We start from the raw sequence: 23,671 nt of genomic DNA on the forward strand, positions 1-23,671 counted from the left end.
TTTCACCAGGTATTTACCTTGCTTCCTTCTAACCAAGGGCCTCTTATCTGTCTGTCTTCATGCGATCCTGTCTGGACTGCCCTTTGTGTCTCTATATTTAGCCTTGTTCATTAAACTTCCCCTGCTAACACACCAGCTAAGCTGGTTTTGCAAAGGAAGCCATTGCTTGCAATCTGGTGGGCATTAAAAAGAGGCCGTAACTTTCTTGCTCCACTGTAGACACCATCAGTCCCACCTCTGAGACAAACCGATGGTTGGAGATCACTCACAGACTAACCCAGCTAGCTTTCCCTCACAGGAGCTCAAGACACATGCTGCAGAATGCCTGCCTGTTCTTCTCTGTGCTTGGCGCTCCTGTGCTGGAAATTGGGACACAATCATGGGCCTTTTGCGATTGGGATGCCAGTGCTGGTGGGAAGGCAGATGTAGAAAGCCACCCACCCCAGACTGCCCTCACACGGACAGACACCTGTTCACATGACTAGAAGCATAGGAAATGAAGATGAAAGACACATGGAGGAGACACCCCCCTTCCCAAGCACCTTTGTGCTGGTTTACATTTGCTCACTGGCCACCTCACTAAACAAACCCTGATCCCAGCAATGCCCGGTGAAGCAGAGACCATCCCTGGCTGCAGACATCAGGGTTGTGCAGTGGATTAAGAATCCAGTGGACACTTTCAGCCTAATCCTTCCAGGCACTGCTGGAGATGGGAAATAAACAATTATCCTGAATTATCAGACATTTTTTGTGAGTATTATTTTAGGATGTCCACTTGTATTTTATGTAATGTATAATTATGCGTAATTATTGTCTTTTAGGGCTATGGTAAAATCAAATCCAAAAACATGAGGGGAAAAGGGAATTTTACTTTTCCCTCAACTGTGTCTTGTTGCACTGAAACAAAGATCAAATTCACACTCCCTCCCATCTCTCCTATGCCTACGTAACTGGAGCCTGAACTCTTCCTGCTTCTAGAATCTTGTCACCTAGCAACGCCAAGCATTTCGATCACATTATTTACTATTGATCTTCTAAAATATATATCAGCCTTAAAGGGCAACACTATAAACATCATGCAACATAAAATAACCAGAAAAAAACAGTGTGCAGCCTGCGGCATTATATTTTAAGTGAATATTTAGACCAGTGGCCTACACCCATTCAACATACCAGCAAATCTTTAATGTAAAATAATTGTTTAATTTACTGTTTCATCTCCATGAATTTAAATACTAATAGTCATTTCTTTCTTCTGCACAGTGAAATGACGTTCATTAGCAATTCAAATATGCAGGCATTACCAAGCACACCATGATATTCGCAGTTAATGAATATGGCCCCCTTATTGTTTTTCTAAATGTCAACCCACTTCCTTTACTGGACTGAACAGATGCAAAAACCACAGTTTACGTCTTAAATGTTAGAGATTATGAACGTAACTCTGACCAGTCACAACTCTGTTCTCATCTTTTGTCAGAGACTTTTGTCTGAGAAAGAGCATTTTAGAAAGTCACATTTGATCAAATATTCCTGTCATTCTCAAAACTGCTACTGAAAAATGCCAAAAAAATGTTTGAGAGGAAATTAGGATGAACCAAAATTCTGGCTTCTGAACGAAACAAGTATTTGTCACTTCAGGAAATGACTTGCACTCGTGAAAACCTTCTTGTCGTGTTCGTTTTCAGCATTTTGATTTATTCTTGTCATGTTGTGTGCTGACAGTCGATGAGGATGCCCTCTTCCCACATGACAGTGCAGATAGTTGTGCATGGAGAAGCTCACACATTGCCATGGTAAAACTAATGAGGTTTTTGGGTGTGATGGAGGCAGTGGGGGGGGTGGGGCATTATGGAAATCAACAGTATGCCCACATTTGGCTGAAAAACATCCCAGGGTATAGGGAAAGGGTTAAGTTGCTTTCACAGGGGCTGTATGAAGACGTTATACTCACAAACTTGAGGAAAACTTGGCCCAGTTCATGCTGTGGCTGTGGTTCTGGCTGTAAACTGGACTCCAGGGCTGCCAAGACCTCTTTGTGAACTTCCAGAATGTCCTCGATGTTGGAAAACAGAATCTTGTATGATAAGGGTGAGAGAGAGAAAAACAGGCTGCTTGTGAGATGCTATTTCTTTCATTAAAAAAACATTTCATGGCAGCTCACACCAGTGGAACGCTCAGCTTTTCCGGTTTCTTAAAAAAAGCTCAAAGCCGCCAGTAACATGGTACAATGATTGGACTGTTTCCCCATCTGGTCTCTCCCTGAGATACCGTGCCATAAATCCCATACCATCTCATTAATATTGATGCTGCTGTGGTTTAAAGGCAGCCCATAGTTCTCTTCAACTGCGCGGTATTGTCCCTCTTTCTCCATACATAACTGTACATCAGTGTCCTTTCTAGTGTACTGCAGTACAGTTTTAAAAAGAACCTCTGCTTGCTACACTGGGGGGAAACCATCTCAGTTTAGCCTCTGAAACTCGTCAGGCCTCATGTGAAAGAGTGCTTCCGGTTGACAAAGATAGCAACAGCATACAGCAGACAAATGTCTCACATAATCTAGCAATCTGTAGTTTTTGAGCAGGTATGACTACTCCAGCCTGCAGCTACTGGCTTTGATTCCCTCACAACTGGAATTAGGTCTTTCCAGGCCGCACAGAGTGGTTAATGGCACGAGACGACTGACCTGAACACAAGCCACTTTTTTTCTCCGGTTGTCTACAGTATGGTATTTAGCTAATAGCTCATGTCCAGTGTTTAGAATAAATTTTATAGCTAAGTTAACATCCTACTGAAAAGCAAATTGACCATGTGATTCATGAGGATGTGAACTGTTTCAATGATTTAGGGTTAAATAAAACATCAAATCTTGTAAGCGCCTAATATGAAATGCTTGCCACTGGCTGTCTCTACATGTGTGTGCCTGCAACATTCTGTGACGAAACAGTTCCTCTGCACATGAGGAAAGAACAGCCAAACCCCAGCTGTATATAAAAACGAATATGCTGTTGAATTTCACTAAGCAAACACTATTCCATCTCTTTGATACAAATGACTCTTTAGAAGAATAAGTAGGCATTGCTAAACAGAAGGATCTTGTGTCTGACGTATGACAACCAGCAATGAGGTCATCTGTTCCACCCAGAAAACTTAGGACAACATTCCATCCCATCTGGATTAAGTTAGAACATTTAACACTGCATTATCTTTTACAGACAATAATCTGGAAATCAGTACGCTGGTGTGTTTTCCTTTGGTGTGCTGTCCATGCAGATGTCCAAGATATTTGAATGCTTCTGTTTTGGTATAAGACAATCCTTGCACATGCCATAAACATTAAATTCATTCATTCATTTCATTCATTATTCTTTATTGCCACACAACAATAGTTGGTGGAATTTGCTTTCTGTACAACAAAAAAGACAACTGATGAGACTTACAGTACAACGTATACAGTACAAATTTAAACAGGACAGAAGACAAACAAACATTGTCACATAAACGCAATTAAAGAGAAATTCTTTAAGAGAAATAAAACTCTGTTGCCATTTTGAGGTAATCATTTTGTCAAGGAACAAGTACAGGTTTATTCCAGGCAGAAAAGAAAAGAAACACAACATTTCAGCTGTGGAGCCTTCTTTGGGTGTCAATTTGTCAGTTTTGTTGATTTTGTCAATTTGTTCTCCATAATCTTTGATCATTCGGTTGAAATTTGCTCTTTAGTATTTAGAAGCCTGAACACATCAAGAAAGCACTGCTCGGAAAATCCAAACTCACTCAACACTCCTGTTATGAGAAGTGAAAGTGACTGACTCACCCAGAACAAAAGGAAATGTTTAGCTCTCTCCCCACCTTTACACAGTGCAAATTTGCAGAAAAAAAGTATTGCAGTTTTATCAATTCCCCTAGCTCCCATGCATTCCCCTAGATATTATGGTGATACAATCTCGGCAGAATTTCAGCTGGTAGCCCTAAGACATCAACTGCTGAAGGATTCAGCTGGATCTGACTGATGTTTCTGAAACTTTAAGAGGGGCGGACAAAGTCAACGCCGGCCTGTTATTTAAATTCAGCGCAGCTTGGAGCTCAAGGAGGCATCAATGTAAATAAAGGACAGATCATTTCAAAACTGAGAATGTTGATGCCTCTTAAAGCTGTGGACTGCGTGTTGATGAGAGAAACTGCCGAGTCCTGTTTTGGGAGCTGCCTTGCTCGAGCGATGACGGATTCTTGGATCATTAACAACCTTCTGGCCAGACGAGTGAGGCTCAACAAACTCACCTGCAGCCTCTTTTATGCTCTTATTTAAGTGCAAGCTGGAGTTACACTTTCTACAAGCTTGGAATAAAACAAGGGAGTAAATGTAAGAAAGCACATTTTTCTTACCTTCACATTTTCTTCAGATAAGCACAGCTGATCATGAGGTGTCTGTTGAATCCTATGCAGAAAGGCCTGAAAAAGAGGAAAAGGTGACGAAGTTACATTACAGGCAGGAGGCGCTTTGTGTACTGTTTCTGGATCAGTCGCAGAGGTGATCCTAGAGGTCACGGTGCAATTGCCCATTGGAAGGAAACAATGTGTGACTCTCCCCATTACCTGTACAGCTAGAAAACTGCATGTGTCAAGCACATCGAGCACATGTGTGTTTCAGCCCTCGGCTCCTGCCATTCCTACAGGACCTGCTGAAAGGCCATTTGCCTTGAAAGGAAGCACATTGCTGCTCATTCCTGAACACCTCTTATTCCAGTAAAGGGGAAGGAGATTTAAAACAACGCTTTTACTTTGGCTTTCTGGGCTAAACCCTCGATGTGTCTTTTACAAGGGGTAGTTAATTATAAATAGCCTCATGCATTATACAATGATTACATGTCTAAGACAGTATTGAGAGTATTGCTGTGAAACAATGGTTTTGCTCTGAATACTGTCTTAAACATTTAATCAAAAAGATTATTTTAAGCCACGATAATTGCTTTTTTTGGGAGGAGAGGGTGATTTAATAGCTTTTTTTCCTTTTATACATTAATATTATCAGCAAAGTCCATGTTCATTAAACAACAACGGCATTCCAAATTTTAGGCATAAAGAATAGCTAGCAATAAGAAGGCTCATGAGAGAACTGTTACTCCCTGCTCCCATTAACCATCTTTATGCAAGTTCTTGTCAACAGCTAACCTCTTCATTTTCTGTAACTAACTCAAACCTATTATCATTCAAGGTCTAAAAGGTGCCAACAGCTTAACAGCTGTGGGGGGTAATTGTTTATTCTGCTCCTAATAGCTGCCTCTGAACCTCCCAGCAGACGTTTCAGCTCCTCATTAAGGAAGACAATAACATCTGGACCTCATCAAGGTGGGAGGGGCATAGCAGAAGTAAAAGCAAAGTCTTGAGCTTCGGCTCCACTTGCTGGGGTTCTGTCACTTTAATGGGCAAAACAATACGTGCTGCAGATCCTCATCTCGGAGGTCCCTATTTTGACCAACTGCAGTCGGAGCGCAAGAGGCTTGGGCCGGAAAACTCAGAGCAGAGGTTTAGTCACACGTTTAATGCAGAGATAGTAAAATGTGTGACTAATGAAGACGCCCGGTGGCCCCCTCTCTCTCTCTCTCTCTCTTAAAAATTTGAAGACATCAAAGGTAGTGTGAAATACCCTTTGAGGAGTTGACAAATTAATTGGATGTGGAGCAAAAATCAAAGCTTCTTTTCGAAGAACAGGGTCCTCAGTGCTTCTGTGATTATATTTGCTCCCCCTCTGGAACCAGCCAGCTGCTGGTCTGCACATAACACACAGCCTAAGAAGATGTAGTTCAGGAACCCAATAATACTCCAACAAACCCACTGTTTTGTGTGTACAAAGGGCACAGTACTGGGAGTTCTAACAGAAGGCCACAAGTTACACAAACAATATACTTTAAAAATCTCTTTTTTTACAACCAAATCTGTACAGAACTATCTTGTGTCCCAGTTCTTTCTCTCTCTCGCCTGCGCTCAACGGGAGGTGGCAAGGCCTTAGAAGAAAGACACAATGGTCTGAGTCAGGACTACAGAGGTTGTGGAGCTGTGATTTCACCCTGCTTCCTGGTGCCATTCAAGGGACCTGAATTAAAGAGGCTGGAGCTATCTTTAGGAAAATGCCGGAAGGGAACACCAGTCTGCACGGAGCAAAACAAACCCTTCTCAAATGAAAAAAAGTCCCTGAGCAGTATTTTTTTAAATTCTTGACCATCCATTAACTGTCTTCATGACTATGTGTATTTAAGAAAGTAATATAAATACAATTTTAACGGCAGTACCCAAGAGTTGGATTTCATTACACAGCATACAGACCTGTATCACCACAATTCAGATTCAGAAATCGATGGCTGAGACTCCAGGATGTTTGATGAAGTGAAGGCAATTTTTATTATTTATGTGGTTTCTTGGGAAACGTTGAATGGGAAAGTGTCATTTGGATGAGTGAGATGTTTGTTGACCCCAGCAAATAATCAATTCTGTAAATATTAAAGTAAAACCTTTCCATCCAGACCTTTTTTTTTTTCATGCCTGAATGGGCAGTGGGGATTGTTCAGGATTCTTTTTTTCCACTTCTCGCCTTTTACTTTTCAGAAAAAAATAAAATAAACAGAATCTACCAACCTCGTCAAATGTTCAGAAACACTCGCCGGCTAGCTAATGATGCAAACGCGTTGGAGACCGGGACAGAAAGCCCCCGCATAAATGTGACTCTCGTGAACATGCTAAACGCAATTAAAATCTGATTCCGTTCGCTAATGAGTTACCCGAGCCCCGCCGCCGGAGAAACAAACAGCGCCCTCAGGCACGCTAATGAAGTGACGCTGGCTGCTAGCGGGCGCAGGTTCACACCTCCCCGTCTGCCGGCAGAGCCACAGCGAGCGGCGAGGCGGACCAGAAGGCAGGCGGCGGGCTCGTCACCAGCTAGTGCCTGTCTCACCCTCAGCAGTCTTTGAAGGAGTATTAGTGATTCCGAGCTCTGCCGTCTTCCTTCATCCCCCCGAGTACCAAACCCCGCTGCTCCACCGGCTGCACAGCGTCAAAGACTGGCACCATCCTAACAGCTAGAAAAAAAAAGTATCTTCTTCCACGCTGCCTGCTCTTGACAGGCACGCCTCAGGGATTTTGAGAATTGGGAGGAAAAATACAAATATTTTATTTTTTCGGGTTGTTTTTTTTTTTGCTCCATTTTTCTTTTGAGGTATTCTTGTATCCTTTCCTTTTTTAAGGTTTCGCACATTGGGTCTCCTTCGGGTCACACCAAAAAGAATACTTTTTTCCTTTTCGCAAGTAATCTTAACGCCCTCTTTGCGAGAAATCTTAAGGACACGCCAAAAACAATTCCTATTTCCTGCTCCTCACGTTTCATACCAGATTTCTTAAAAAACACATTATTGACTTAAATCCATATAGCCTACATTTGCCAACGGGAAAGGCTGTCAGGCTTCAGTCAGTGTTGTGGGTTCCGGGATCAGTTTCACACAGCGTTCTCCCCTCTGACAGCGGAGTTAACAGATTGTCTTCCTCGCACACGTTTCACTACCAAATGTGTGACAGCTGAAGAGGACCAGCAGTTCATACATATGTCCGCTGCATAATAGTATTGCTAATACTCAGATTAATGACACTAATAATAATGCTTGCCATTATAATCCAGGGTGAACTATTTAGCATTTAGGGGTTCTAAATAATAGGAGCATAATACAAGATAATTAACCGGAATTAAAAGTACATCACAAAACAATACTGTTATAACTACACATAGCATTTTATAAAACACAGTAACCAGCAGATAAGTCTTCAGCTCAGACAGTGCAAGGGGGAAGAGACTGGCATTCCTCTCGATTCCTCAGTCACCACCAAACAAGCAAAACCCCACCTGACTGGAAATGTGTCAGACAGATGTCAGTGAGGCCCCACAAAGTGGGCTTTCGGTCACCCAGACATTTCCACAGCACAGACTCTACAAAACAGTAGTTCTCCACCAAAGCTCTGGGTACCCCTGGGGTTCTTTAGCACTATCCAGGGAGAAGAATATTAGAATCCCCCATAAGAATAGGAAACATTTCATCCCCGGTGCTAATATTCAGACAACACTATTATGATTTTTATTATTAATTATATTATTAGTATAATCATATTATAATTAATATATTGTAACGCTTACGGCCGACAGGTAGTGTGTAAGAGCCGGCGTACCAGAGCAGGTGACGTCACCGCCTTTCCCAGTGATAGCAGGACCACAGCCCGTGGGCTGTGAGAGATCTCTCTTTAGCTCACCGGGCTGGGTCCCTGCTGAGCGACCCGGGACTCCCGCGTCACTCAGCAGGGACCCGGCCCGGTGATCCAAAGAGAGATCTCTCCTCAGCCCAGTAGCTGTAGTCCTGCTATCACAGGGAAGGGCGGTGACGTCACCTGCTCTGGTACGCCGGCTCTTACACAGTGCCTGTCGGCCGTAAGCTTTACACTCTCCCCCGCTTAAATCGCTGTCCCCGGCGAAGGGCTATCCCACCCCGCTTCTGACACCAACGTAACGCAACGGGGGCTCAGGCGGGCGCCCTTGCCGCATTAGGTCGGCCCCGCACCGTCCGGGGGCTCGAACCCGGGACTCCCGCGTCACTCAGCAGGGACCCAGCCCGGTGAGCCAAAAAGAGATCTCCCCACAGCCCAGGGGCTGTGGTCCTGCTATCACTGGGAAGGGCGGTGACACGTCACCCGCTCTGGTACGCCGGCTCTTACACAGTGCCTGTCGGCCGTAAGCGTTACAATATTATTAACAACATTATAATTAAATAATGTTGTTGTTATTATTTCTACATCACACACAGACAAAACACTAACCTGAGGTCAAACAATCACCATTGCCACAAGACATCTCTACGTAGACCACAAAGTCACAAAATGTACCAGACCTCCCCCCCCCCCCAGAGTGTGTGTTTTAAAAAATACAAACAGGCTTCTCGGTCGCCAATAATGCTCCCTGGAGGAGGGAGACAGTACACGGGTCAGATCGAGTCTTCTTTCATTAAACAAGTGTGACCTTTACCGGGTTACGTCAGTGGCAACTAGCAACCTTTACCTGCAGGCAGAAACCACATTTCCCAAAGCCCCGGGAGGGAGGGAAAGGACTTTGCTGCTGTTACTCAGTGCCATCCCCCGTGGCCCGCTCGTGACTTTCACACACAGGGGTGGGATGGCGCTCTTCGTGACTGACGTTGCGCTGGTCGAACTGGTTTGGCAGCATGCCCATATGGCGAGGAGACAGCGGTGCTTGCTGGGATAAGAGGAGGCTGATGCTTGCTTTATGGGACAAGCAATGACACTCTTCAAATGCGGAGGGATGTCAAACCAGGGGAAAGGGCTTTACTAGAAAGGGCATTTTCTCTGCTAAAAGGGTGCTCCCTCACTTCATTAGTTGAAAGGTGAGGCCCCACAGAAAGTGCTGGCTTAGAAAGGGGGGCGTTCGAAAACTTGCACTGACTATACAACATGCACCCACAGAACGTGGAGATATAACATTTTCAGTTCGGGATTAAATTCCGTAAATCAATGCAACAGTCAGGGGAACAATTAAAATGGGGAATTTTTCTTCAAGGATATTTCAATCTCAGTTAAAGCTGACCGCCGCCGTGCAGCACGAACACTGTCACTGCAAATCACTGAGTGTAGAAGACATGCAGAAATATGTCAACGAACAGCAAGACTTTGCCCAAGGTCAGGCTGGCTGATCGGGCTGGTTAAATACCCTGACCTGGCTGTGGCACACAAGCAGGTTCCGTGTGGGTAGAATGTGGATCGTGCACACTGACCTCACCCCCCTTTTTATTAACTGAGCTGTTTCAGAACAGACCTAGCTCCTGCATTAGCATTTTGGGTAAGAGGGTGATCTACAAAATCGCCTCTACCATGAGAATACTGGATTGTCTCAATGCTAGATGCAGGTATAGTGGCATGGAATGCTTCCCCCACATGTGTAAACTTTTCCAGCTGCATTACCATCTCACTGCTGCCAAACGACGAAGCCAGCAAGTGACACAGGAATGCTGGCAGGCGAGGTCAGCAAGTCCACATATTTCGGAAGCTTTATGGTTATTGAAGAGTAAAAGCTGGTAATTGTTGGAGTGGCCTGAAAGCCTCATTCCTCTATCATGACATCAACAGGAGTTCCCAACAGCACTGGCAGGCAGCAGCTGAAATTCCATTCCCATTCCTGCTCGTTCAGGTTCTGAGTGAACTGCACATGGCTGCCCCTCCCTTTGTGTTTGTAGCACATAAACCCCGCTAGCACATTGCGTCGTTCCCTTCGCCACATAACTGCAGGAATTCCTCTATCCTTGTTCTCTATCTTGCCACTCTTTCATTAACATATAATGCCATCCATGCCTTTTCCATATTATAATGCACCCCATTATCTATTTTAATTGTGTCTTGTGGAGCAAATGCATTCTCATTGTGTTTGCAATTTGCCAGTTAAGTGTCTGAGCTTCTGTGAAAGAAGATTTTGTTTTTATTTAAATAAATTGAGTGCCGTCTCAGGAGAGACGAATCCTTATAATATATTATTTACTTTGGTAGTCTTAGAATGCTGTGTGACGGGTAAAAATTGAATCTCTCATTGGTAAGCGACAACATTGGAGTAAATGGTCAATAGAAAGTAGTAAATGGCATTCTATTCATTAGATTCATTATTCGCTAAAATAAATTCGTCTAGAATATCTCAGAATTATTTTCTTCCTCACAGCACGAGCTGCGCATGCATTATAGAAATGTCACAGCAACGGATGCTGAATTTACCTCTAAGGAGATACAAATGACTGGTGACTGTAACAGCGCAGTCACAAAAAACCACCAGCTTCACAGATAACACAGAAGTACCTTTCAGTGCTTAGAAAGAGCAGGCATTCAGTAACAGACAAGGAAAATCGATAAAAGAGGAAAAATCTAAGAAAATATTTAGGTAAGTTATACAAATCATAGAACAACATGGAACCTACATGGCCACAAAATGGAAAGAATTAAAAGCAATTTGCACATTCTCTCCGTATACAGCAATGCCTGGCTACTACAACTCTCTGCAGTTCTCGGCATCAATAGTATCACATGTTGAATAAGCAAAGCAAAGGAAACATAAATAGGAGAACTTTGCAGCCATGAGTTTCTGAATGCAAATTTACAGCCCCGTTCATCAATTTACACCAACAGCTACGGAATCTCATTTGCATCGAGAAGCAGCTGACTGCTCAGCCCCACACTGCTACTGCCAAGGTAGCCAAGCACACAGAATTAAGAAATACTTGATGATCGTTTATTTTCTTCAATGGTAACTGTTCTGTTGTACTTTCCGGGCAGAATCCAATATATTGTTTTAACAGCGGCAAAAAAAAATGGTGCTAGTTTGCCCCCTTTAGTGACATACAGCAAGACAGCTTCTAGAATGATTCCACATTCACACTCTGTATTTGTAAGATATACACAACTGACTCCAAAGCACGCTAGATTTACATTGATTCACTTCAGCTTGAATCCATCGATTTTCTGGTTCCCAGGAAAAACCCGCAAGAATACAGACAGAACATACAAACTCCACACAGATAGCACCCCAGGACAGAAGCACACTGCTTCCCTTATAGAAATTTCTAATCAGCAACATACTAACCAACTTCTCTACCCCCCAGGTTCCTGGAGGGCCCAGTGATTTATGTTACACCGAAGCCCACAATTATACAGCTGGTCTAATTATTTAACAGCACAATTGTTGATACTTCTAGCCAAGCTTGAAGGTATTTTACAGATAACTGAACTTTACTGAAGTGTACGTTTTCAGTAATCAACTGCAAAAAACATTAAGAATAATCCTTTATGTTTTTAATTGTAAATCACTAATCACTTTTTTAAAATGGTTTGTGAATTTTACTTGTGACGATAAAGCAAAGTGGAAGAAATGCTGTTGCTCTATCAGGCAATAATCAGATAAACTAAGAACTGCAAAATGGTTTTCTTTCAGATTCCAGTGTTGCTTGTAAGAGCCTACTGAATCTGCATTATCAAACTTTTGTGCTCAGAATGTGTTAAGAACTGAAACAACACTCTGCGATGCAACATTTTAGGCCACTGCTACTCATGTGTTGTAAGTCTCTCAATGCAATATAAGACTAACTTCAGCAAGTGTGCCAAGAATGTCCTTTTTTAGTTTTTATTTGTTCTTTATAAGTGATGTAAAGGTCTAGCGTTTTCACCTGATACACACCTGGTAGTCCACTGTGATAATAAATCACTCATGACTGATCACTTGTGGGTGAACAGCATGAAGGAAACAGGCCACACTGAAGTATATTAGTTCACCACACCAAAACAAACCCCATTCTGCAACTCCCTGTACCGAATGAACAGCTTACTCCTTTATACACAAGAAGGGTTAAAGTCTTCAATTAAAAAGCCCTTTATGGCAAGCTTTCGAACACGTTATGGTGTTTCCACCTTGACTGCAGAAGCACAGCCTAGATCCGAAAACCTGATATACCTTTAGTTTATTTTTTTCCAGTGTAAATTACACTGGTCTTCAAATAAATTCAGAGGACTGGACATCTAAATCGCTCTCTGCTTTAAACACAGAGCTGTATAATTGTCCCATCTTAATATGCAGGAATGTTTTTCAGCATTTCTAGTAGTTTGTTGCTTCAGGAGCTGTTAATTGAACGCATCAGAACTTTATTTGTTAAAGGATTACTTCCTCATCAATAGCCAGTTTTAGGAAATGGCTCAACATTTACAAAAAAAATCACTAAATATATAAATGTACTGCTGTGAAGGTCATTTTGGCAAGTACAGTTTACTTTGAGTTGCTGTAATCAAATTTTTCTTCAGATCCATGTGCATTAAAGAATTCAGATTAACTTTAGTTTCTTTTATAGAATATACATTTATGCACCAGTTTGTGTTCATCAATAATCGTATAAAAGCATAAGTTAAAAGGAACTCTGACTAACTTATCAAAGCATTAAGGCATCATTTTAAGTCCATACAAATGTTTTATTACACCATAAGAGCTGCACAAGAGCTTACAAAACAGTCAATTATTTTACCAGTTTTTAAAGCAGCTGCAAAGAAGAATGATTTGTGAATAAGAGAAGTGAAAATTGTCTGTAAAGCAGTCAGGCTTTAGAACCACATTTCCTTCTGCACTCTGACAGCACTCGAGACTCCAGTGCATGTTCAAGCAGTTCAGAATTCAGCAAACGTGCATTGAGGAACAACACTTCTCTGCACTAGCTCCCTCAGATGCCTTTTTAGATGTGAAACAGGAAGGATTGTCCAAGTGCAGGACGTTGTGCTGCAAGAACTGCGAGGTTCATGGTCAAACGTTCACAGACGACTGCAAGTCACTGAACTGTAGACAGTACACATTACTCAGGAAAGAAGAAATCTGGCCAGTCCAACATATCAATGATTTCACGGTGAACCTGTCAGCTCGAGTTCTGAAAAGAAAAGATTTTTAGACAAAATAATTGAACCTATGTATAAGACCAGGGTCTTTGAGGTCTAACCTTAGTGCTCGTGGTTTATTTAATTTTACAAATGCGGCTTCATAAAATCTGAAAATTTGCAAAACTACGTTTTCCAAATAATAAACATGCAATGGAGAAACAACCTCAAAGAGACTGGTTTTATGAAGTGTTTTTATTTTATTTTATGCCCATCCAATGTAAAATCCCCAATTGCCTCGACCTGCCCATCCATCACTTTCAGTGTTTGAGAAGCTACAAGAGCCGCAGAAGAGTTAACACAGACAGGGTGTCTCTCACTGACGTCACTGCAAACTTGAAGGTAAGTGGCGACTGGGAAGTCACAGGAGTCACTGTTTTGACAGAAAAACCAAGAAAATCCCAGCCAACCAGTGTTAACAGTGGGTTCACTGCAGTTTTACACAAGCCACAAGTCAGATAACATGGACACCCTGGCTCAGCTCATTTGTTCACTACAGGTAGAGGAATCCCAGTCAATCTTGGACTTGATGGCATAACCGAATATTAAGACAAGTGTTTAAAAACAACTTAATCTATTTCCACTTATAAGAAAAATACAGGTTCATAAAAATAATTCATTCACCATGTCATCAAAATTGCAAATGCAGAAATGTTTGTTTAATAGTCCTCCCTCCCCATCTACACTTATTATATCACACTACGACCAACTTCATCCTGGAAGGAATATTTTTTCCCAAACAATTTAACCACAAAGGATGTACACAAAGGCTGCTCCAAGTATCCAGCCTATGTGATTGTTGACTTTGGCTCGGAAGCACTGGGGACTGTTCCCAGGATGGTCAGAGATCGTAAAAACACTGGCTTTCCAGGCAATTCTGCACTGCGGCGGAGTTCAGAGGTTTCAAAGTGAAAAGCAGGGCTTGAATTCTGGCGACGGGGGGGGGGATATTAGGGCCACAGACATCTCCCCAACCACTTGTTCGCTGGTCTGCTACACTGGGAGCAAAGCAGAACTTTGTGGACACAATGTGGTTTACTTGTAGTAAGCAAAGTGAGGCGATTATGACCAGATAGCAAAGTGAAAACCTCAGATTGTCCTTATGCTCAACTGAGTGTTGTCTTTGGACTACTGCAACAGGAACCCCCTGCTGTCAACTGTGAATTTATGTGCAGCAGTTAATGCAATTAACAAGTCAGATATGGATCTACAGCCCTACAGCACCACAGGGACAGATGTGAAAATCCTTAATCGACCTCGGTCCTTCATTATCACTTTCTCAGGCCTTCGCTTCCAGATTCTGCTAGAGAGGAGTCCTGATAAAGGCTAAATTAAACCAAACTCAGAAACGAAAACTGCATCATGACTTCAGGGATTACACAGTGTTGTTCTTCTGTTCTTAACAGAAAAATCAAGAAACGGTATCAATATACATTTTGCACGGGACCCTCACATTGATGTGACATGTTCAAAGGTCTTTATCTGAAGTCACTAACCCCATTAGTTCTGGCATTTCAAGCATGACAGATTTTCCACCTTTGGGTGATAAAATTTATTGGTGCGCAAAATTATTCTCTGCGACCCCTGACCTTTCCTTAATAACCAATGATGTCCTAAGGTACAAAACTGTACAATGAAGCTGACCTTTTTACAGCCTGCAAATTAGTAAGCGGGGCCTTAAAGGCTGGAAACTCTTCTCTGATGGGCGTAAATGAGCCTTGTATAGTTAATCCATGTCAGATTAACAGACAGCCTGCTTCCGTCACTGGAGACTGTGAAACTCCTTAGCCATGCTTGTCCATGGATAAGTGTGACTAATGATGGGAAGGAGGATAGGGCCACAGACCAGGAATGAGATCCCACAGATGATAAACAATGTGAAATTGGATGTGACAGTTAAAAACTGTAAAATGCCAGCAACACTTTACTTGTATATAATGGACTGCCAATAAAGTCACAGTAGTAAGTTGTAATGCTTAGAGTTGTAAATGTCAAATATATTAGTATTTAGTAGTAATATTTATAAAACATTTATTCGATTTGTACTAACAAATCCTTAACATTGATGCATTAAGTGTTAGTATTTTATCATATACACCTAAAACACAAGCCTAATACAAAACCTTACTCAACAAATGAAAGCAAACCGCCCTACACTAACACAAAGTCCATTCTGCCCTGTGAGTTTCTTTTCTCCGTTTTCTATACCAACTCTTCAGTGTAGGTCAGCAAAAAGTATGTTTTCACTTCAGTTGATTCGATCAATCAATTTCCTTAATTTGCATGCCTCTCAGGAGGTATTTTAGAATCGCTGAGTGGAAGAGAAACTGCCTTCATATTCACAAGCTGCGTTTTTAACAGGAAACAGCTGCAATCTGTGGAAGAGGCAGCCTGTGTTTATTTCATTCAAGAAATGTCCTAAATGTTATGAACAATGTTGTGTCTAAGGGTGGCTTTAAAAGGCTGCAGCTTAGAGGCAGTGTAGTTGGCACGTCTGCCTCAATGCTCTTGGGTCCTGGGTTCAACTCCGCCCTGCGATACCTTCTATGTGGAGTCTGCATGTTCTCCGCATCTCTAAGTTGCATGTGTGTGTCCTGCAACGGACTGGCATGCCATCTGGGGTATAGTCCCAGTGCTGCGTACCTCCAGAATGTGTGCCAGGATCCCCTATTCCTTAACGGGAGTAAGTGGCTTTCTTATAATGGATGGGTTATTTTAAAAGCAGGAGTTCTCCTCTTTTTACTTTCATAATATGCAGCATATGCTTACTGTAGCCATATTACAAAACTGTGATAAGATAGGTTTACCACATTCAAATGTTCTGTCATTTTTTAGCAAGATGACACCGCAAACCCTGACAGCCATAGCCTGTAAAGGGTAGCACTATGAGTGTCAGTGTGCACGCATTGTGAAAGCCAAGAATTAGTTAAGTAGAAAAAAAAAAGAGAGATGTGATGAGTCCGTGTGCTAGAGAGGTGGTTTCGCACGCTGACCTCCTTGCAAGAGAAGTGCAGAGAAATTCCTCTTTTTTTCTCAAAAAACAAAAAAAGAGATGAAACTGACTTGTTGGCACTCTGGAGAAAACACAGGCTTTAAGCCCATTGTAATGGGGCAGCTGCAGACAGGGCCCCAACTGCTGTGCACTTCAGGTGCTGCCGATATAAGACACAAGGCCCAAATTCTGCAAAAGCATTGCAGGGCCGAGCCACTGCAAAATCAGAGCCATACGCAGATGCTTTCAGACATGCCTGTCTACATTTCATTCCGCTGGTCTCCTGGTCCGTCTCCGTTATCAAACACTCCCATTGCAGACTCTCACCTCACACATGCTGAGAACCTGATTTTAAGTAGCCTGACTGCGTTCTTTCTCTAGATGCAGTCTGTGTAGGGCCTCACAGAAGCACACCGCTGTCAAAGTAATGTAAGTCCAAATTACTCACTATTTAACCAAGAATACCCATTGGAGTGCAGAGCAGCTGAGCAGAGGAGCAGTACACAGAAAACACTCATAATCTTAAAAGGGGGAGTTATACTTTATGTTGGCACCATTTAGTAGATAGCAAATTTCCAAACGTTTTTAAGTTAACCATTAAGCATTGACAAAAAAGCACACGATTGTGTACAAATTTTGAAAACCATTCACACACTATGTATAAATTTGTTTGTTACTTGCCAGCGGCTCCACAAGGTTTATGGAAGGTTTAGGAAGGTTTATGATGGTCCTAGCTGAATTGGTTGTAAATGAAAAGGCCCAGACCTCATGATTTGCTCAGGCAATCGCCACACACAGAGTACTAAATGTCCCTGTTTGCAAGTTGGTCAACATGTTTATATGAAAACTAACATGAAGTAGTCTTATTTTGAATCGACCGAACAAGTACATAAACTGGAAACAAGATTCACAAAAGAAAGACAAGATCTCAACATCTTCAGTATATTGGAATAGCCAGTTGTTTACATACTACCTACTACCTTAATCAAGCAAAAAAGGTAATCAATATCACGCAATGATATTGATTACATTTATGTCCGGAAAGCAATGTGAAAATCCGAGATTGCCCTTATACTCATCAGAGTGTTGCTGAGTGCTCATCTGATTAATAAGGATACAATCCATTCAAATCTTTTGATCAGCACATTAAAGGTCTCAGCAATTAGATGTCTTCAAACTAAGCAATATGACTGCATCCCTGGACCAACATTAGAAAACCTAGACATTAAAGTAGAAAAATATAAGTTCTTTGTGATCTGGTCCAGTAGGCAGCCTAAACGAGAAAAGAAGAAAGTGAACAAGTTCTCTCTATTTCAACCTATTAATTAACTGACCTTCAGTAAATGAAAGTGCTTTGAAATTACTAAAGCAGTAAAAAATCTATACAAATCAAGGTTTACTAGAAAGCATGCACCTCGCCTTCACCACAAAGCATTGTTTGCGAACAAACGCCTCAAAGCAATGGTACCAACTTGAATTCTTACAATTTGACGAACGAGTGTGTTTTTACAGCGTGAAGCCATTGCAACGGGAAAACTTTAGACTGGATAGCTTCAGAGCAGATTCTTTTTTTAAAAAAAGGAAGTCTGCCTACGTAAAACAGTTTAAGGCACATTCAGCAATCACATGCTGGTGTGTGGTGACATTACAAAACTCGCAAGCAAAGGGACTGAATCCATGAAAAGCAGAACTGAAATGATGGAGACAAAAGGATCGGCATGCCTTTGCTCACAGGCCAACGTTATCAGCCTCTGCGTAAAATCCCCAGCTCTTTGCACGCTTTTAGCCCAGTAGGTCTGTGTCAGCCACTAGTCTGCTTGCGCAGAAATAAAACCCTTTGTCACGAGTGCTGACTGCTTCAGAAGCAGCCTGGCATTTATTTTTCACTGCAGCCACCTTATTTCATTCCAGATGCATTATCGCCACCCCCCCTCCGACTTGAAATTAGACTCAGTGTAATGGAGGTTTGCAAAACTGTGCCTGGAAATGTTTAATTTATAAACTTAGGGACACATGACGAGGGCCTCTCATTGAAGTTTCTTCGCCTTTGCTTCGTCTCATCAAAGATATAAATTGGATTCTGCTTCTTTTTCCCAGCAACATCTGCCTTCATCCGTTATTTCATTTCATATGCAGGGAACGTGTTCCGCATTTTTTTTTGCTTAGAGTGATGGCAAGTGACTATGCAAACAAAAACGGCAAGAGACGCAGAGGAAACCATATCTGTTCCTTCTATAAGCGCTCCGTTTAAAAACCTCGATGAAACAGATATAACCAGCTCGCCTACACAGGTGACAGCAGATCTACTTCCTGCTGTAGCAGTTTATACCAATTTTGTAAGAGTGAGCACAAAGGAAATGAAAAACAAAAAAAAATCTAATTAGTGTCTTGCATCTGCCAACGTAAGAGTCCACTTTCAGTAATGATGGAGTACTGACAAGGCCAAAGCTTTAATTTCATTAGCCTATAATCCTTTCATAGCTCTTGAATAGTTCACATTTTTATTAAATGCTATCTAATGGTATTAAAAAGTAAATTTCGGTACGAGTGCTTACTTTGAATTGTATCAGCTACTCAAGGCTGAGAAGTTGTTTAATATCAAAACTAGTGAATTGTGACTCTTCAGAGGTGCCTGCTCAAATCCCTTTACCTGAAAGGGAACTAAATTAAAAAAGACAATATTATTAATTAATTTTTTTTTTAAATGAAATTATTCAATCAAATAATTCAGATTTAGCTGTACTCACCCATCACATTGCATAAAGTATAGAATATATTTATAGCATCAACATAAATGTAGCACTGTATATTTAATAATATATTCATACTAATGAACATTCAAATAATTTTAAATAATTAAATCGAACCATCCATTTTCTAACTGCTTCTTTCGATTCACAGTCGCAGGGAAATTAAGAAGGTAATTCCAAATAAGTCTGGAGTTATTAACTTGAAATGTCTTTCAATATCCAGCACCTAAAAGACCTGTACACCTGAGAAAAGCATTTTTGCTACATTAATGACTGCAGCCTTCATCTGTCCATCAGCAAAAAGTCTAGCTGCTTGCAAATAAGTAAAACTGCAAACCCCACACATCAGCATGTTCTTTTCTCAAGTCTTTCCAGACTTCTTGAAAAGGGAGTAGCTGCCAGCAACAGCGGCGTCTTTTCTGCATCACATGCAAATGTTTCTGCTAAAGAGCTCCAGCTGCAAAAGAGGGTAAAAGTGCAACTCAAATGTACAACATTTCAAAGGGCTTGAGCACTAGCAGTGAAGAGCCGTTCTCAGCTCCCAAGTTACACCAGCAGCTCCACTCTCTGAGGGCTTCACCTGACAAGCATTAATCACCTCAAAGCCTGACTCCTTCCTCCGGGCGTCTGATTCGTACAGAACAGGCGGCAAAATCTTTACGGACACTGTGGAATCAAAGCCAGGATGTGCATCTTGACCTCGGAGAGGACAAGGTTGGAGAACCCCGGCCACTTGCTTCCATTCCCTGTAAATGAATCACAACCCTCAACAGCCCTCTGCTGTCAACAGGAGAAGAGAGAACTCTGCCACCTGGATCGAAGGGTCTCCTTGACAACACTGTGCAAACACACAAAAATCGTTGCGAGGTTTCTCCGACCCTCAGATGATTAGGGAAGAGGAAGGTTTGAAGTTGCACTGGGAGCAGTTTTAAATCTGAGAACAGAACAGGTACTTCTTTACCCTAAGGATTGTGGGAGTGTGGAGCAAGCTGCCCAGCCAACTTACAGAAGCTGGTTCTCTGGCTACTTTCAGGAAACATCGGGATAAGACTACTGGATCAACTAGCTACTAACCAACAAATGGGTTAGATGGGCAAATTGGTCCTTTTGTAACCTAGATAACATTTCTTATGTTACTTATTTAACTGCAACATTGTTGTCATCTCATTCTTTCCTGGATACACATTAATAATGCAGTACCCGTATACGCTGCCAGGAAGCCAGACAGCTCTGAAACAATTCCTCTGTGATACAGCCTTTGACAATTAGCTCCGAAGTGTGTTATTTGCTCCATAATGCAAACCATACTGCTATAAAAAACACCCACAGACCTGACACGGACCTATGAAATTAGAAATAAGCACCACGAGGAGTTCTGGACATGTAGCATGAAGCGGTTTCCCATAATTGAGCATAATGTTTCTTTGTTTTAAATGAGGGGGGAAAACGAGTTTATTAAAACGTTCAGGGGGCCGGGGTTGAGCTCATAACTGAGTTACGGAGCTTTCTCTATTAAACTACATGCCTATTTCCATTGCGTTATCACTGCCTTTTCTACACTCTCACTCCAGCTCTCTACAGCATGAATAGCGTGTGCAGAATTACATAACTGAGAGAGAGGGTGAATGACCATTGAACAACTGGATAGTGCTCGACAGAAGCCACAAATTCAAATCCTGGTACATGCAGAATGAGAACCAAGGACCTGAGGCCAAGATGGTGAAAAAGGATGTTTATGAAGATGTGCTGCATCTCCAGACTAATCTCCCAATTTTCTTTGCAATCCCCACATAAGCAGCAGTTCCCACCAGATTCTACAGTTCCGCGGAGTCTATAATAACTGAGTCTTTAGGAGGAAAGGCTGTATGTTTGCACCTCGGACTTCATGGCCAAGAAACTCAGTGTGCTTTATCTTAGTCCCCCTCCAGCCCCCTCCAGGAAAATTAAAGCCCTACAGTCAGTGGTAGTTCCCAAAGCTTCAACCTCCAACAAAAACAGGAAAAGAGGAGCTCGCAGCCAATAACCCCTTTATGCTGTGTGGTGAGAGTTTGGCTCGGCGAGGAAGGGCTACCACAGGGTGAGAGAGGGAGCCCTTTTCGTCTACGTGGCGTGAAATTGAATAAACGCCCTGTCTTTGTCGCCGGGCCCAGCGGAGTGAGACAAAGGCCCAGTAACACGACAATGAGCCTGAATGACCGAGACCCTGGGCGCCCTCAGAGTGCCCCCCCCCCCCCCGCCAACCCCCACTCTCGCTGGCAGCAAATATCTGAGGGGGTTGGGGAGGGTCAGCCTGTATTTTTTTCTTTCCCGCAGGCCAGCCAGTCTCCTATCCGGCATCTTTCTTTCTCTTTCCCCTTCCTCTGAGATCTTCCCCCCTTTTTTTCCCCTCCACCAAGAGCCCCCTTCAAAAGCACCAGAGCTGCAACAATGTCTCCTTTCAGGCTCTCCCTTGTCTCCCGACTTCCGCTTTTAATTTGCGAGCTCACGGGGATTGTGGGGCTGTTCACAGAGCTCCGAAGCGGGCAAGAGCACAGGAGCAGAAAGAAAACCCGACCTCTGCCTTCCTTCTTGAGATCAACATATTTCCTTCCCCCCCCGGATAAAATGAGTCAATATTCGCTTCTGAATTGCCAGCCCAGCTCAGCTCGTAGCCCTTCTTATGACACCTGAAAACCACAACAGCTTCTCCCTGCTCAGGCGGGTAAAATTATAGAAACCCCAGCACAACACTTTCCAGGATTAACACGTTGGTACAATCTTTTTTAAAGATGGTGGCAGTGGGGATTTTCATGAAAACCTTGTGTAATATTTTTGAAACGGTAGCATTCCCTTGTTACACCATGCTAGAAATTCTTCCTAACTGGCTTGTCACGGACAAAGTCACAGATTTCTCATTCAAATGTTCCAGAAGCAGACTAAGTCTCAAGTAACGTTTTGGCAAAGGGCTCGTTTTTCTGAGGTGCAGTTCCTCACATCTTTGATGGAGGTAGGGAATCATTTTGATTTCACAGTGAAGGTAACAGGATTTAGCCTTTGTTCCAAAACCTAGAATTTCACAGGTCATTTTCAATTTGAGCTTGAAGTTACCTTAATCCAAAGCCGACTGCCAGGTACTTATGTGGACGTGGCATTGAGATATTATTCATTTATTTGAGTCGACCTGTTTCTTTACCCAAATGCCCCAAACCGCGAGAGTTCTGTAACCCTAAGAGGAATGGAGTGTGACCGTTCTTTTTAATATCTTTAGAAAAATAAGAAAAAAAAATTTTAACGCCTGCAGTTAATTTTACCCTGTGTGTTTTACCAGCCAGAGCTGAATCTGAAGCCCTTAGTCACTTCACACTTCCACAGCACTGAGAAGACCAAACCAATCTGTTTCGCCTTTGACAAAATTAAACTTCCTTTATGAAAGTGCTGACTTTGTATCATGCAAAAATAATTGCATTTAATGAAAAGGTGGCAGAGAGCATTAAAGAATACAAATTTACTTGGTGAGTGGAATTCACTTTAAATCAATTATGTTCATCACATACACCGCTAAATAATGAATCCACGTTATTTTAATGAATTTTACGCAAAGCACGGGCCAGCTAACCATACCTGAGGAAGTCACTGTAGGTTTCTATATGAGTTTAAATGCCCTTATTCTAAAGTGAGCTACACACGAGATGTTCTGGGTAAAGAAATGGCAGAGCCTGGTAACTTTAAAGGCGCTATGTTGCTTGTCATGTGTTTGATTCTGTAACCTGATGGACAATACGACACTAACATGCCACATTAGTGATTCAAAATAAAAGCACATCCAGCCCGTGCTGAGAGAAGGAGGAGATACAATCATATTCCTGTGTGTACACAGCAGGTGTTTAAAGAAAAAAAACGAATCTTGTAAGGAGAAACACTTATTTCGAAATCTCTGAGGCACAAATCAGTTTTAAACAATTTTAGCTAGGCTTCAAAACAGTCACCTCACTAATGCTTAAATAAATATATATATGAACTGGCTTATTAAGTCATAGATATAAATATGAGCAAACAATAAACGCCTGTTGCATCTAACTCCCTGCATGGAATATGTCAACCATTTCTTAAACAGCAATGTCAGATTAAAAAAAAACAACGCATTTTTAAGGAATGGTGAGGAGGTTTCTTAACTGGATGGGGAGGAAAAATTCCATGTCACACTGGGTGATGTGCTTCGCATTTAAATGTACTCTTTAAAGTTTCAGTTTGTGATCATTTGGGAGCTGGTGGCTATATTTAGCCCAGTAACGAGTGCTTTGGTTTAAAAGAATGGCACATTTTCCACCGTAACTTTTAATCTCAGTAATTCACGGTCACCCCCCACCTGCTTTAAATATATGTCTTTACGAGTTGAATTACTAAGACTCCTTTTGAAATTCTATCTTCCTCAGAAAGAGGCACTACAACAGAGCATGTG

At 42.1% G+C, this 23,671-nt stretch overlaps 1 protein-coding gene across 1 annotated transcript in view; it reads right to left on the minus strand.

Annotated features, from left to right (window-relative positions):
- Positions 1-23,671, minus strand: part of prex1 (phosphatidylinositol-3,4,5-trisphosphate-dependent Rac exchange factor 1) — a 135,181-nt gene that overhangs the window by 92,638 nt on the left and 18,872 nt on the right. Inside the window, exons 2-3 of the mRNA XM_088937653.1 lie at positions 4,387-4,452; positions 1,955-2,077 (exon numbers count right to left, since the gene is read on the minus strand). Coding sequence (XP_088793779.1) covers positions 1,955-2,077; positions 4,387-4,452 — 189 coding nt within the window. The remainder of the gene's footprint in view (positions 1-1,954; positions 2,078-4,386; positions 4,453-23,671) is intronic.

The sequence above is a fragment of the Atractosteus spatula genome, chromosome 19 (genome assembly GCF_055471065.1).
Source record: "Atractosteus spatula isolate fAtrSpa1 chromosome 19, fAtrSpa1.hap1, whole genome shotgun sequence".
NCBI lineage: Eukaryota > Metazoa > Chordata > Actinopteri > Semionotiformes > Lepisosteidae > Atractosteus > Atractosteus spatula.